Source organism: Notothenia rossii, assembly GCF_949606895.1.
Source record: "Notothenia rossii genome assembly, chromosome: 10".
Classification (NCBI taxonomy): domain Eukaryota; kingdom Metazoa; phylum Chordata; class Actinopteri; order Perciformes; family Nototheniidae; genus Notothenia; species Notothenia rossii.
The window spans coordinates 49,354,264-49,369,992 of record NC_136908.1 but is presented as its reverse complement, the minus strand read 5'-3'; the positions used below and the strand labels follow the sequence as shown (position 1 = coordinate 49,369,992).

Sequence of the window (15,729 nt, the reverse complement as noted above, 5' to 3'; positions counted from 1 at the left end):
GTCAATCAGTTGTAGTAGAGCATTACATCAGCATCAGACCTGGGACAATGACAACACTGTTCCCTTTTTATAAAGCCCACCTGCTGATTTCCTCCCTCTTCCCCTGCTTCTGTAGTGCATTAAGGATACTCACCTCTCATGCCCTGCTGACAGCCCTCACCCTGATCCCGAGGGGGGAATCTGGAAACAATGACTACAAATGTACCCTTAAATAACACTGACATTTTGAGCAATGCAGAATTACTCACGTTGTTGCGTATACGGAGACATATGGATGAAAGTAATACAATAAAAACACATTTTTCTAATTGACTTTGAAGGAGCTGGTATGAAGATTTTGACAGAGCTGGGCTATCTGTTTATCGTGTTTCAAATTGTTGTGTAAAACAAAATGACCAGCTGCAACTTTCTATTTAATGGACACCCATGGGAATGCTATCGTAATAAGCTATCTGCTTACCTAACTCTCAAGATAGCAAATTCATGAAATTTTGTAGGAATATGGGCTCTGCAAAAATGATATTATTTAAGTTCAAATCCAACTGCTGCAACTACAAAACTAATATATTGAACTATAATCCACCATTGTAAAATTCACTTGAACTTTTCTTCTTCTCTTTTTAAAAGCTGGCACAGCAGCCGGTGGGTAGGGGACAGTGATAGAGTAACCACTACAGAGAGGAGGAGCATCACACCTCTCTATATAAGGCCTGAAAGCCTGTCCCTCCTGGATCTATCACTGGTCCTCCTTTGCTCCCCCAGTGAGATTTCAAACCGTATCTCTGTGCTATCTCATCTCCCATCACTCTTGTCCCAAAGAGTCTTTGAGGTTTTTTCGTCTTCTGTCCTTTCATCATCTTTCTCCTTCCTGGAAGAGAGGGGTTCTACGCCTTACCTGTCCTCCTCTACAGGCACATTACTCTAAAGACACCTACCTGCTTCTTTTGACTTCTTGACGCTTTTTTCTTGGGACGAGGCGCAAGATGCCAGAGCCCACAAAGAAAGGTAGGGGCCCCCATCGTTTTGTGCATGTTAGATCAAAGCATGTAAAAGAAAGATCCAACAAAGCCTACTTGAGGCTTGTAATCATTTGATAGCAAAAAAAACCTTTAGATTATTTTGTGATTGGCTTGGTATATTTATATTTAGTCTTAGTTTGAGGGGAGCACAGTCAGACGACTCCATCACTATGGCCAGCTTGTCCGTAGGAATCCTCAAATTGACTTTGACAGTGGTATTGTATTACTGATGCATGCGTGTTTCTCCCATCCTGGGCTGCAAGGGAGGATTTAAGGTCCATGAACATGAATACTATTGTTGTGGGGGGGGGGGGGGGGATACTGGCATACTGGATTATTCTTTGTGGTCCAGCTGGAGAAAGAAAAGATGATGAAGATCAGTGTAGGAATGTTGATGAGCGAAGAGTTGAACACAAGCAAAGACCTATGAAGGATGATGCAATTTGAGCGAGGGGCCGGGTTGTATACAAATGTTTTATTGTCTGTCTTTCTTATGATTGATGCGATTCCACCCGTCAAACTTTCCCACTGCACCTAATTCAACTCTTAATTCAAGCCACACACAGCATTAACCCATCCCCTCTCTTCCACACCATAACTCTCACTCATCTGTACCATCATGTCCATCAACATTCCCTTTTAATCCGCTCATGTCTGTCATTACGATATGGTATTACTCTCACCTTCCCCATTAGCCTAGCTCTTTTTTGGGGGGGGGGGTCTGCTGTCGACCCAAACATGCCCATGTAAAGGAATTGGAACATTTTGTTTTCATCTTGGAAGCCTTCCTAGAGTGAGTTGATACAAGTTTTTAATAAACGTGTTATCCAGGGGGACCTGTGATCTGCCTGTAGTTTTTCCTGACACCTTGATTTGTACATAGATGTGAACTTAATACTCTCTACACAAGATATCTATTTGTTGTTTTTCCTGGAAGAAAGAACCTTGAGCCTTCCTTTTTTTACCCAAGATTTTTTGGGGCAAGGATTTTCTTATTTGAACCAACTAAGGACGTGGAGTTCCCTTTGAGACCTATTTGCGCTTTTGGTCTATATAAATAATATTAGCTGAAATAAAATTGCATTTTCAAGATTTGGTTGATGGGTGCTCTTGTATTGCCTTTATACATTTGGGAAAAGGAACGCTCCATAATCCTATTTCTTCCATCCAGGTTTACCCTTTATACCCAGATGGCTCGTTAATGGTCAAGAACATGTAGGCAGCCACAAAAACCAAGGTCATGAAACAATATTAAGTTCAGCTTGGCCTTCATCTCTTATATTGTTCTGTCAACGTGTACATTGTGTCCATCCACTGCCATAAACATCACTAATCCCCTCAAAGACAAAGCTGTGGGGAAATAGAGGCAGCAGATGCCAGTCTGCTACAAACACTACCCATAAATAGCTGCTGCATAGCCAAGAGCAGCAGATAAATGAGAGTAGAAAAGTATTGTTCTTTAAATGAGTCTGAACAGCTGAAGAGAAGGAGGCCAGGGCTGTTGTTTTAGACACCCCACTCTCAAGCCTTTAAAAAGTCCGGACCAGATATGACGGACTGGCTGAGTCGCTCGCAGATCTCTTGGGACCTGGATTCTTGTCCCTGGAATAGTTCAGAATGAGTGCACTTTTAATCCCCATCCCTTGTTTCCTGCCATCTCCCTCCACAGCCGCCAAACCCCTCCTCTTTTTCCTGTGCCACACACCAAAACAGACATCTCCCTTGCACCCTCAGTTCAGGTTGGAGTGTTCAGAGGTCAGACGCCTCGCCCATTAAACTTCTAACCTGGTGCCCAGAGGCCTTAGAGTACTGTCCTCGCCGCCACTCAGCTTCAGGTTTCAGTTGTGAACAAGTCCTTGTCTTCACCTCATGATATTTACTGTCTCTAAGGTCTGTCACTCTCCCTGAGCTCTGTCCTCTGACTCAGTTGCTTTGTGTTACAGAATACGATCTCATAAATCAAACCCATGGTAAGATACACTGGGGAAAGCCTCTCAGCAATGAATTGCTGCCCCAGAACAGCTGCAATCTCTCCTACTTGTTAAAGTTCCTTTCTAACCAGAACAGCATCATGAATGTAGGGTTATTCAAGCAATGAAGGTCTCTGTTAGAAAATTAAGCTGCCGTCAGTTCGGCTCACATCCGAGCCTCGGTGAGCTCTTCTGTCTGCACGCCAGCAGGGGGAACAGCTGAAATACCTGCAGCCTTGTCAGCTGCACTGGGAGTCCTCAGAGGTGAAACAAAACCTTTCTCCACTCTCATTATCTCAATGGAGATGAGATAGAAAGTCTTATTCTCGGGTGCATGATGTGACCCTGCAGGATTTTGGCCCAGTGGCCAGCAATACATTGTTTTGATGTGATGAGTGAAGGCAGCTAGTTTTGAAGAGGAATGCTAGGAAGCAATCGTTTGAGATGGAGGTATTGCTGTCAAAATGGTGCATAGTCAATGGACATACATGGATAAGTGTTGCAGTATTCATAGATGGCTGCAAATATCTGGCAGGGAGAAACGGAGTCTCTCTTTGAAGGGAACAATGGTTTCTTTACATCTAAAGATACACAAAGAAGAGGTTTAAGTCTCAAATACAGGCTACAGGTTAATTTCAACATATTTAGCTATCTTAGAAAGTGGGACACTTGATGTAAAGGATACTTGGTTTAGATATTGAAATGTAATTAATTATTAACATTCCTCAAGATCTTTTTGGCAAGATGTTGGTTCTAGAGAATACCCCTTATACAGGCCTTCACACTAACACTGGATCTTGCCTCAAAGTTTGTATTTTTTGAGCAACGGGCTCTCTGAATAATTATGTTTTGGTTTTGGTAGTACAGGCTGTTGGACAAATTGGCTTTTTGTGGACTTGGTTTGGATATAATAGGCTATTGGGCCGTAGGAATCCCCAAAAAGGAAAATAACAGAGGCCTTACCTGAACTACAGTGAGCTTGAGTAGTTTTATAATGTTGCTACGCTTGTTCCCATTGAACACACAACGGAATGTCGGGTCAGTGTTCTTTCTCTTGATATGACATATGTGCACCAAGTTTGACCTTTCAGCCAAACAGACAGCACAATAGCAGTTGGAAAACAAGTAAGGATGACAACAGTGTGACTAAAATCCGACAAGATAAAAAACAAAGACAAAATGAAAAATAAATAAATAAAAACAAAAAATGGGCTGGGACAGGACAAAAATCAACGACAAAAACAAAATCTAAATCTAAAGGCTCTGAGTCTAAGACCATTATTAATAACATAATGCAAAAGTAGAAATCAAACAATGTGTATAAATGGAACAAAAATAACAAATATATCAAATAAAAACATAGCACTTGTTGGTCAGTCAGCCGCCTACTAATCACAGTTTAACACCGCAGGTCCAGCACCCTATTGTACAGAGACATCCGGCATGTCCAGCTCCAGTATATACTTGTAGAAGGGGTTCCACATCTTGTGGAATTTCCCCGGGGAGCCCCTCAGTATGCACCTTATTTTCTCGAGTTTGGCTGAATTTAGGACTTCTTTTAACCACAAGGTGTGTGAAGGGGATGTTTGAGACTTCCACATGAGTAATATCAGGCGTCTGGCTAGTAAGGTAAACATAAATAATTTAAACTTATCTGAGCAAGAACAATGATATATTAAGCTGCTCCACATACTAATACTCCCATGAGTATATGACAACATATCATGACTATATGCTCCACTAACCCACTAATAACAAAAGAGGTACCTTATTTAACCCAATCACTGCATACCAATGGCTGTATGGGTGCTTTGACCTGTTTAGGCCCTGCGTTGAGTCCCGGTGCAGGTTTTGAATGTCATATCCAAACATGTTTCTGACACTGCCCCACCACCACCATTAGTTTCATAAGTCTAGACGAGGCAGAGGGCATACAAATGGTGTGTCTGGGGCCATTTCACAATAAACCCTACCATAATCAGTTAATGAGGAGCCAACCATCTGACACATAGATGATATGGCTTAGTGGTACAGTACATGGATATCAATAAAGAAGTCAATAGGCACACACATTTTTAGGATTAGGACAAACTGCAAGACATCTCGTTATCATGTTTTTAAAGTGATGTGTTTGTTTTTTCTTCTTTTAGATGAGATGGCGAATGGCAAGCCAGAAGGTGAGTGGATTATGATAGACATCCAATCTGCCCAAGTTGCCTTTTAGTCTAGCAGATAATAGCTGCACTATGTATGCACAATACATATATATATTTGTTATCAAAAACAAGCTTAAAAGCAACTTTTTGGATTAACACAAAATCCAACTGCCAAGTGTACAGATAAAAACCAACCCTTCACTAGAAAGATGATGATGGCAGCTCTGTGCTTGGCGTGAACGTGCAAATACAGTCTTATAGGAGTGTAAATGTGGAGCCAATAGTCTGCAGTATGGTTTGCTGCTGTGCTCCAGAGCGATCTGCGGCAACAACCAAGCTGTCAGCATCTCTGACATTCCTTTCGCCATCCAGCTAAACCCTGTCTGTTGATTCAGCTGATGCCCGGGACGCCCCATGTTAGCAAGGTGCTGGCATGCAATTGGCTTATTGCCGGCGATAGGGTTTGACCTTGGAGCTGCAGCATCTTGAGGCTCCAACATAGTCAGAGAGGACACCTCAGGTTTTGAGGTTCTTATCACAAATATTCCTACTGTATGTAAAACATTTTAAGAGAAAGACATTTGCCATCCATTATTTTTAGCATTCAATAAAATAAATTGACGCTGGATCTAAGTGTTATCTTTGTTCACAATTTCATCATTTGAACATGTTGTATTTTTATTTCTGGGCATTGCAATTGTGAACAACACATATCTAAGCGGGAAAAAAATGTGATGTGATGTAATGTATAAAATGTGAAAATGGTTTGAAATGATGTTATTCAGTGTGATAAAGTTTGAAGACTAGGTGCAGGCAGGTGGGTTAAGATGTGATTTGGTACATATTTGTGTGTTGTGTCTGTTTGTGTGTGTATGTTTGAGTTTGAGTCTGAGAGAGGCCTTGAAGTTGCTTTGTGCTTATAAAAAGCAGCTGTTCCATCCACCACTATATTTGTTACATGCTTAGAAAGTGTTGCCCCAGAAAGTAACGGTGCCATGCCCCTACCTGAGATTACCCTGGAGGTTTCTCCACCAACAGGTGGGTAACCTTGACGTCCCCTTCACTTGCCCCAGAGTGTTGGGTTATTTTCACATCATACTCACATCACGAGTTTGTTTGGTTTGTGAAAAGTTTTTTTTTCTCACTTGAAGACACTCAAATCACTCTGAGGCATGAAACTGCATTTTTGTTTAGTAGGTTTGGTTGCTCAACACACCGTTATTGGCAAAAATGGTTAATTAGGTTAGCTGTAAGATCACCTCCCCACTAACTTTGTACATATCCACATGCCTGCACTGCTCTACCTGCATTTGCTTTGATGCTTGGTGCTGATAGTGACTCATACTCCAGTTGTCTGTGCCTTTGTGAAACTGTGTGACTTATTCAACACACATGAGCTATAGAGAGATTGGGAATATTTGGTTGTATTTACTGTCGGCTTCCGTCAAAAGCCAGTTGTCTAAATGTCATGGTACAAGCAATCAAATCATTTAATTTATACTGTGAAAGTCAGTAAATTCCGCCATCTTTAATCTCTCTAAAGTATAGATATGCAATGACCAGATAAATGCTCCTCTGGTGCACCCAATGAAAACATGACACAAGATAGCATACCACATTGGTGCTTTAAAATTAACATATGTTGGACTTGATACAAATAAATGTGGTTTTCATATCAACAACCCTGACAAATCCAATAGCATAGTTGTATAATCTATAGTTTAAAATCAACTTCCTTAAATGACACCAATTAGAATTGTGGCTATCTGGTCATTAGCCATGTATACCACCTTGTTGAGCAAGCATTGTATTGCAAGACTACCAGCGGTTGTGCACCAAGCTTGCTGCTCTAGCCTAGCGCTTTGTCTGCTGTACAGAGGCTGTAGCAGATGGGAAAGAGCCAGTAGAGACTGATGGGAAGAAACCAGAGCCCTCAGAGCCTGAGCCATTACAGGCTGTGGAGGCTCAGAAGCCAAGCCCCACCGAGACTAACACAAACCAACCACAGCCTGGTGGGGTTGGGGTCAAAGAGCAGGCAGAGTCTGAAAACTCTACTGTTAAGGAAGAGGGTCCTTGCTCCCCCCCACCAACTGGTAAGTATGCATCCAAACATGAAGTCTAATTTCTCTCCCAGAATGCATATTTATACCTCTAGCTCTTTCACCTTAAACGCTACTGAAACAAGCCCTGAAAGTCTTACGAGTCATGTCAGTTGCACACTACATGGCTCAGCAGCATGGCCCAATGATCTGTAACGCTGAAAGCTAATAGATATCTTTACTTTCCTGATAAGAATGATATGGACTTCACTCTTCCTAGTTGAAATCATGCATTAACCTATATTTAGATTTTAAAACAGTGCTCCAAATCATACATGACACTAATTGCATGTGAGCCCATAAGAATTACAAAACAAATACTTACACCAGAGTGCTTCATGGTTCAGTGTCCGAGTTTTCAGATGTCTTAAGAAATAGGGACTGTTATAGACCGATAAATAAGGACTAAAAGTTGAAGTATTGACTTGGTAAACTGAAGTGATACAATTTGTACATAAGGTGAGTCTTTAAATTATATCATCCAGATATATGAATGTATCAGCAGAACAAACACACTCACACAAAATACTGTATAGTGTTGATAGGCGATCTCCAGGTTGGAATACATTGATTGTAAGAAGAAATGTGCAACTCAAGTAAGAAAGACGAGATACTTGGAAGATACAGAAGATTGGAAGTTTTTGGAAGCTTGATCATCAGCATTTTTTTTGCATGTATGGTTTGCACTTGCTGACTAAAGGTAGATGATATGTTTTCTGTATGCCAAGTTGGTAAAAAGCTGGTGTCGTTAGTTTCGGTTGATTGGAGATCTTGCAGTATTGAGCAGCTATGATCCCATGTTGTTTTATTTTTTAGACATACAGTATAGGTTCCAATCAATGCTTGATGGTTTTGTCTTATCTTCCAATCCAAGAGCTGCATACTCCATTTCAAAATGTGTATGTCATGCGATCAATGCCCTTTTAGGCCTTCCAATCTTTTGCCTTTTTGGCCCGGCAGTGACTGATTTTGGGCTTTTTGATAGGTGGGTGTATTTGTCAATTACTTTTTTATTGCAGATGATGATGCTGCGGCAGCCACTACTCCATCCCCAACACCCCATGCAGGTGTGTGCTTATTAATGTGCATTACAATTGTGAAACCTCAACGTCAGTAGCATAATCGTAATCTTGACATATTAACAGTACATTTCGTAAATTAATAAGCAGGAAAATAGTCTTACAATACATTGTTTCTCAGTTTTGTATCAATGGTGAGAATTAGGGGTGCACCGGAGGGGGAAATTCTTGGCCGAAACCGATACCGAAAATAGGAAACAGTTGGCCGAAAACCGAATGCCGAAAGGCCGAAAATGATTAATAGAAATATATATAATGTATACATTTTTTACCAATCTTGTTCAGCTGCCTGATTATGGAAAAAGACATGATTATGGCAAAACTTAACTTAAATAATAATCACTAGTATGGGTCCATAAAACATTTATTCAGCACTTTTGAATGCATACAGTACATTAATTCCAAGTCAAGTCCATTTTCTTTTCTCTGTAGGATAACTACAACAAAGTGCATTCAGAACAAAGCCAAGGTGCTTTAAAACGGCATAAACGTCTAGGCCAGTAGGCCTACAACAAAATAGTGTAAATAAAGACTGTAACAGCAAGGCTTCAACAACAACAAATGCACCTATAAGTGCATGCATACAAATGTGCAAACTGGATAAATCCACATGAATGTAACTATTTACAAATGAAATTACAATTGAATTTCAAGAATCTAAATAAGGCTGTCTGTCCTCATAAGCAAAGTAGTACACATTGTATAAAGATACATAAAGTGAAAACTGGATACAAAATCCACAATCAATTACAAATGAAATTACAATTTCAAGAATCTGCAAATAAGGTGGTCTGTCCTCATGAGCAATGTAAACAACATTGTATCATTTAGATAACGAAAGTACAATATATTGAACACTGTGCTGCTGTCATTTCCCCCTAATGATAACCTGAGATGGTGAATTATAACTCACAATGAAAATTGTTAGGGAAAGTGGGTATAGAGTAGACATGTAGAAATAGATAAGCTTATGATAAACCAGCCTTGTCTACTTATTAATGAAAAGTGGGAGGTTCTTTTTAATGAACAGTAGCTTCTCTGCTTTATCAGCCATAAGTCTGTTCCTCTTCTCATCAAGCACATGAGAGGCAGCGCTGAACAGTCTCTCGCTGTCAGTGCTTGTGATTTGATCTTACTCCGTATATTTGTCCAGGTGTTTTGATTTCAAGTGGTGGAGTAATCCCGAAGTGGTGAAAGTCTTTGCAGTTACACCCCCTCGAGAAATGTCAGCTGAACACGTTTTACAAATCGCAATCCGCGCCTCTTTCTCTGATATTTTTAAATATCTCCAAGCGGCAGACATGTTGGCTGTGAGCCAGCCGCGAGCATGGCGCAGTGCTTGTCGCTGCGTTTTGATTACGTCATCACAACAACACGTTAGCTTACCAACGTAACCCTGTTCTCTGATATTCGGTGATAATTTTTCAGTGCTAAAACCCTTTCGGCCGAAAGCCGAAAGAGCCTTTTTAACCATTTTCGGCCGATAATCTTCGGCGGCCGAATATTCGGTGCATCCCTAGTGAGAATGGTGTGAAAAGTTCTGATTCATTGTGATAGAGAGTGGGGGTCAAAGGGCAGGCAGATGGGTGTAGATGTGCAAGTTGGTAGATATTGTTGAGTTCGTGGGACAGTTTGCGTGTGTTGGTTTTGGAGTGTATGTTTAAGTCCGAGACTGAGAGAGGCATTGCAGATGCTGAAGCTTTGTGCTTATAAAAAGCAGCCGTTCCATCCACCACTATATTTGTCACATGTTCAGAAAGTGTTACCCCAGAGAGTAACGGTGCCATGCCCCTACCTGAGATTACCCTGGAGGTTTCTCCACCGAGAGGTGGGTAACGCTGACGACCCTTTCACTTGCTCCAGAGTGTTGCATTAGTTTGCACTTCACAGTGACATCACATGTTCTTTGGTGTGTGCAACCATTTTTTTCTTGTTATCACTTAAATCCATCTGAAAGGTGTGAAGCTGCATTCTTGTTGTGCAGGTTTGATTGCCCAACACACAGTTTGTTTGCGAAAAAAAGTTAATTAGGTTAGCTTTAGGATCACCTCCCCACTAACTGTGTATATCCACATGCTCGCGCTGCTCTACCTGCATATGCTTTGATGCTTGGTGCTGATAGTGACTCATACTGTTGCTGTCTGTCTTTGTGAAACTGTGTGACAGTAATTCATCACACAGGAGCTATAGAAGGCTTAGGGATGTTGAGTTTTACTGACTGTTGACTGTATTCAAAGGCTAAACAATCATACAATTTCCTACATAATGTATGAGTCAGTAAATCCCTCCCTCCTTAATATCTTTACAGTATGGATATGCAATGACCAGATACATGCTCCTCTGGTGCACCCAATGAAAACATGACACAAGATAGCATACCACATTGGTGCTTATATAATTAAATATATGTTGGACTTGATTAAAATAAATCTGGTTTTCATATCATCAAGTCTGAAAAATCCAATAGCGTAGTTGTATAATCTATAGTTTAACATTTCCTTAAATGACACCAATTAGAATTGCGGCTATCTGGTCATTAGCCATGTATACCACCTTGTTGAGCAAGCATTGTATTGCAAGACTACCAGCGGTTGTGCACCAAGCTTGCTGCTCTAGCCTAGCGCTTTGTCTGCTGTACAGAGGCTGTAGCAGATGGGAAAGAGCCAGTAGAGATTGATGGGAAGAAACCAGAGCCCTCAGAGCCTGAGCCATTACAGGCTGTGGAGGCTCAGAAGCCAAGCCCCACCGAGACTAACACAAACCAACCACAGCCTGGTGGGGTTGGGGTCAAAGAGCAGGCAGAGTCTGAAAACTCTACTGTTAAGGAAGAGGGTCCTTGCTCCCCCCCACCAACTGGTAAGTATGCTTCTTAACATCAATAAGTCCCATTCTCTAGCTCTTTCACCTTAAATGCTACTGAAACAAGTCCTGCAAGTCTTACAAGTCATGTCAGTTGCACACTACATGGCTCAGCAGCATGGCCAAATGATGTATAATGCTGAAAGTTGATAGATATCTTTACTTTCCTGATAAGAATGTATGGACTTCACTCTTATTAGTTGGAGTCATTTGTTGACATACCATTTGCTTTTGAAAAACAGTTCTCTTATTCTCTTAGGGCCGTATGTAATTGCATGTAGACCTTTATGAATAAATAAAAAACATACCTACACCTGAGGACGTCATGGTCCAGTGTCTGTGTTGTCAGATGTCTTAAGAAATAGGCATGAATATAAACCGATAAATAAGGATTCAAAATTGAAGTACTGACATGGCGAAAGGGGGGTAAAGCCATTTGTATGCAAGTCTTTAAATGATAGCATCCAGATAAATAAATGCATCAGCAAACAAGCAAACACATACCTACATTAAATAAAGTGTTGATAAGGTGGCCAGCTGGTTTCATGATGTGTTTTCTGCGCGCCAAAATGCTTAAGAGACAGTCTGTTTGGAACAGCGTCTTGAGAAGCTTGCACTAATGAGCATACATGCTCCTACAATGTTTAATTTTTCAGATATGTTAGGCTTCAATCATCGCTTAATATTTGGGTATTATTCTCCCTATCCAAGAGCTGCATACTCCATTTGAAGACGTGTCTTGCATGAAATCAATGGCGTTTTAGTCCTTCTAGGCCTTTTGCCTTTTTGACCTGGCAGTGACAGATTTTGAGCTTTTTGATAGGTGGGTCTATTTGTCAATTGCACCTTAATTGCAGATGAGGATTCTGCTGCAACCGCTACCCCATCCCCAACACCCCATGCAGGTGTGTGCGTATTAATGTGGACTACAATTGTAAATCTGAATGTCATTTGCATAATCGTAATCTTGACATACAGCACATTTTGTATATTTATAAGCAGGACAATAGTATAACAATGCGTTGTTTTCATGTGTTGTATCAAATGTGAGTATGGTCTGAAAATATGTGACTCAATGTGACCAAATGTGAAGGTCAACGTCCAGGCAAGTGGGTGTAGATGTGTGAGTTGGTACATATTTGTGTGTTTGTATGTCTGTTTGTGTGTGTTGGCTTTGGAGTGTATGTTTGAGTGTGAGACTGAGAGAGGCATTGCAGATGCTAAAGCTTTGTGCTTATAAAAAGCAGCTGTTCCATCCACCACTATATTTGTCACATGTTTAGAAAGTGTTACCCCAGTGAGTAATGGTGCCATGCCCCTACCTGAGATTACCCTGGAGGTTTCTCCACCGACAGGTGGGTAACCCTGACGTCCCCTGTACTTGCCACGGAATGTTGGCTTATTTTTGCGCATCACACTTACATCACAAGTTTGTTTGGTGTGTGCCACACTTCCTTTCTCACTTAAATCACCCTGAAAGGTGTGAAACTGCATTTTTGTTGTGTAGGTATAATTGCTCAGCATTTTTTCATTTATTTGCACAAAAAGTTTAATTTGGTTAGCTGTAACACCATCCCACTAGCTGTGCATTAATCCACATGCTTGCACTGCTCTACCTGCATTTGCTTCGATGCTTGGTGCTGATAGGGACTCACACTGTTGCTGTCACAATGTTTTTGAAGCTGTGTGACAGTAATTCAACACACAGGATGTATAGAGGGATTGGTGAGGTTTGGTTTTACTGATTTATGGCTCTTGTCAAAGGCAATCAGTGAGTCAGTTAATTCCTACCTCCTTAATCTCTTTACTGTATGGATATGCAATGACCAGATAGATGCTTCTTTGGTGCACCTGATCAAAACACGACACAATGGCATACTACATTGGTGCTTCAAAATTAATATAATTATATACGAACATATTTTGGTTATAAACCAATGATATTCCCATACATTTAAGCGTCAGCAGACCATATGTTGTAGAATGCAGCCAATTAGTAAACATCAGCATGCTCAGACCCTAAATTAAGATGGTGAACATCGGAAACATTGTAAGTACTGCCCATCAGCATGTTAGCATTTAGCTCAGGGAACAAATGTAAGAAAGCTTTATAGAACCGCTAGCATGTTTGTAGATTATTAATCTTATATAAAAATCCTTTTGATTTAATCTCGCCGATTACAATTGCGGCTATCTGGTCATTAGCCATGTATACCACCTTGTTGAGCAAGCATTGTATTGCAAGACTACCAGTGGTTGTGAACCAAGCTTGCTGCTAGAGCCTGGCGCATTGTCTGCTGTACAGAGGCTGTAGCAGATGGGAAAGAGCCAGTAGATACTGATGGGAAGAAACCAGAGCCCTCAGAGCCTGAGCCATTACAGGCTGTGGAGGCTCAGGAGCCAAGCACCACCGAGACTAACACAAACCAACCACAGCCTGGTGGGGTTGGGGTCAAAGAGCAGGCAGAGTCTGAAAACTCTACTGTTAAGAAAGAGGGTCCTTGCTCCCCCCCACCAACTGGTAAGTATTGGTTTTAAACATGAAGACCCATTTCTCTCTCAGAATGCATGTTAAAACCTCTAGCTCTTTCACCTTAAAATGCTACTGAATCAAGCCCTGAAAATATTACGAGTCATGTCAGCTGCACACTACATGGCTCAGCAGCATGGCCCAATGATCTGTGGTGTTGAAAGCTAATAGATATCTTTACTTTCCTGATAAGAATGATATGGATGTCACTCTTACCAGTGGGATTCATGCGTTGACCTAGCATTTGATACATGACATTAATTGCGTTTAGATCTTCAAGAATAAAGAATATATATAAACTTGCATCAGAGGACTTTATGGTTCAGTGTCTGAGTTTTCAGATGTTCAAATAAATATAGGAACAAATGTATACCAATAAATAAGAACATATTAAGTATTGACACGGCATTGGTATGCAGGCAGGGTGAGTTTTGTATCACACTAAATAGTGTTGATAAGGCGGCCAGCTGTTTTGTCTGTAGTATCTTCAGGTAAGGATGAATTGGTTTTAAGAGAAAACATTCAGAGAATCACTAAAGATACACAGGAATCGTCATGCTTTTGTTGGCTTGGTCATGAGCATTTTTTGTGAACGTTGGTTGCATCTGCTGCTTCAAATGTGATGTTTTCATGATGTGTTGTCTGCGTGCAATATTGCTAAAGAGCTTTGGTTTTTGCTTTGGCCGCTTGAGAAGTTTACAGTAATGAGCACTCATGCTCCCGCTCCTACATTGTTTTATCGTTGAGCCAGAGTAGCTAAGTTAAAATAGGTTGATATTTTTGGTCCATTCTTCCTGTCTAGGAGCTGCATGTCATGCTCCATTTAAAGACTATTTCACATGGGTTCAACAAGCTTATAGGCCTTCTAGTCTTTATCTTGTTGACCTGGCGGTGATGGATTTGGAGCTTTTTGATAGGTGGGTGTATTTGTCAATGACACTTTTATTGCAGATGATGATGCTGCTGCAGCCACTACCCTATCCCCAAAACCCCATGCAGGTTGGTACTCATAAAAAACATTACTACTCTCTAAGGCTCAAATCAACTCCCATCACCACATTTTCAGAGGTGTGTTAAAGTATTTTAAAATTGAATCACAAGTTACGGGTATCTTAGTTGATAAGCTATATCTTGGCAATTAACTTTAATCCAACAATATTTCAGCTTTACAGGTATTGGTTAATATTTGACTCTTCTAAAATAACAAAATCTAGTAACAAAAAGGCATATGCTCAAATCTACTTCACGGTTAAAACTGTATTTATTCTTATGTACGCTATTTGTATGTCAAATTTGTTACAATTCTGATGTATGTCATCAGCACCCTGTGCACTAACAAACATGACATAATTGAGTGTTTTTTACATGTACTCCTACAAGCACATCAACCTTTATTTACTCATATCAAATAAAGGTTTGGATGTGAAAATGATATTTCACATGTATATATTATGCATAGAAAATAAATACATGGTTGCTAAATGTGTACATGAATATTAATGCACATGGAAACAATTGTTCATCATTTAAAAAAAATCTATCTACGAAAGATAAATACTGCTAAATGTCTTTGCATATGTTGTCAAAGGGCAGTTTGATATTGCTGACCAGAAATTCACCAAAACTTCTGATAAAGCATCAATTTGTGTTTTGTGCTACACAAAAAAAACAGTTTAGTTTTACTAGTAGTGATTTCAACACTTCATCTTGGTTTTGCAAGAGAAAAGCCTTTCAAGGACAAGGTTGGATTGTTTGGAAAATGTACTTTTGGTTAGCGTCAAAATGCAGCCAATCAGATAGCTGCTTCTCTGAGGTGCTTCAATGGTAAATATCCACCACCTGGTCAAACCAACAATGGTTTAGACAAGTGGTTCTCAATTTGTTTACACCAAGTACCACCTGAGAAAATAGTTGGCTCTCCGAGTAGTACCACCATACTGTATGACCAATGTTAAAATACAGTCTATGCACAGTTCATGCAGGACTCGGAGGAAAATGTAAAAAAATATATATATTT

The 15,729-nt window shown here is 40.4% G+C and overlaps 1 protein-coding gene across 13 annotated transcripts in view; it reads left to right on the top strand.

Annotated features, from left to right (window-relative positions):
• The first annotated feature begins 740 nt into the window (after positions 1–740).
• mybpc1 (myosin binding protein C1) overlaps positions 741–15,729 on the top strand; it is a 31,811-nt gene continuing 16,822 nt past the window's right edge. For 2 of the 13 annotated variants that reach the window (XM_079652859.1, XM_079652866.1), the window contains exons 1-3: positions 741–1,005; positions 5,140–5,166; positions 12,466–12,537. In XM_079652859.1, the coding sequence (XP_079508985.1) occupies positions 984–1,005; positions 5,140–5,166; positions 12,466–12,537 (121 nt within the window). In that variant the 5' untranslated portion in view covers positions 741–983. Of the gene's footprint in view, positions 1,006–5,139; positions 5,167–6,111; positions 6,184–8,263; positions 8,312–10,998; positions 11,180–12,039; positions 12,088–12,465; positions 12,538–14,663; positions 14,712–15,729 lie in introns of those variants that run through there. The other 11 variants (XM_079652870.1, XM_079652865.1, XM_079652858.1 and 8 more) reach the window with 10 other exon arrangements.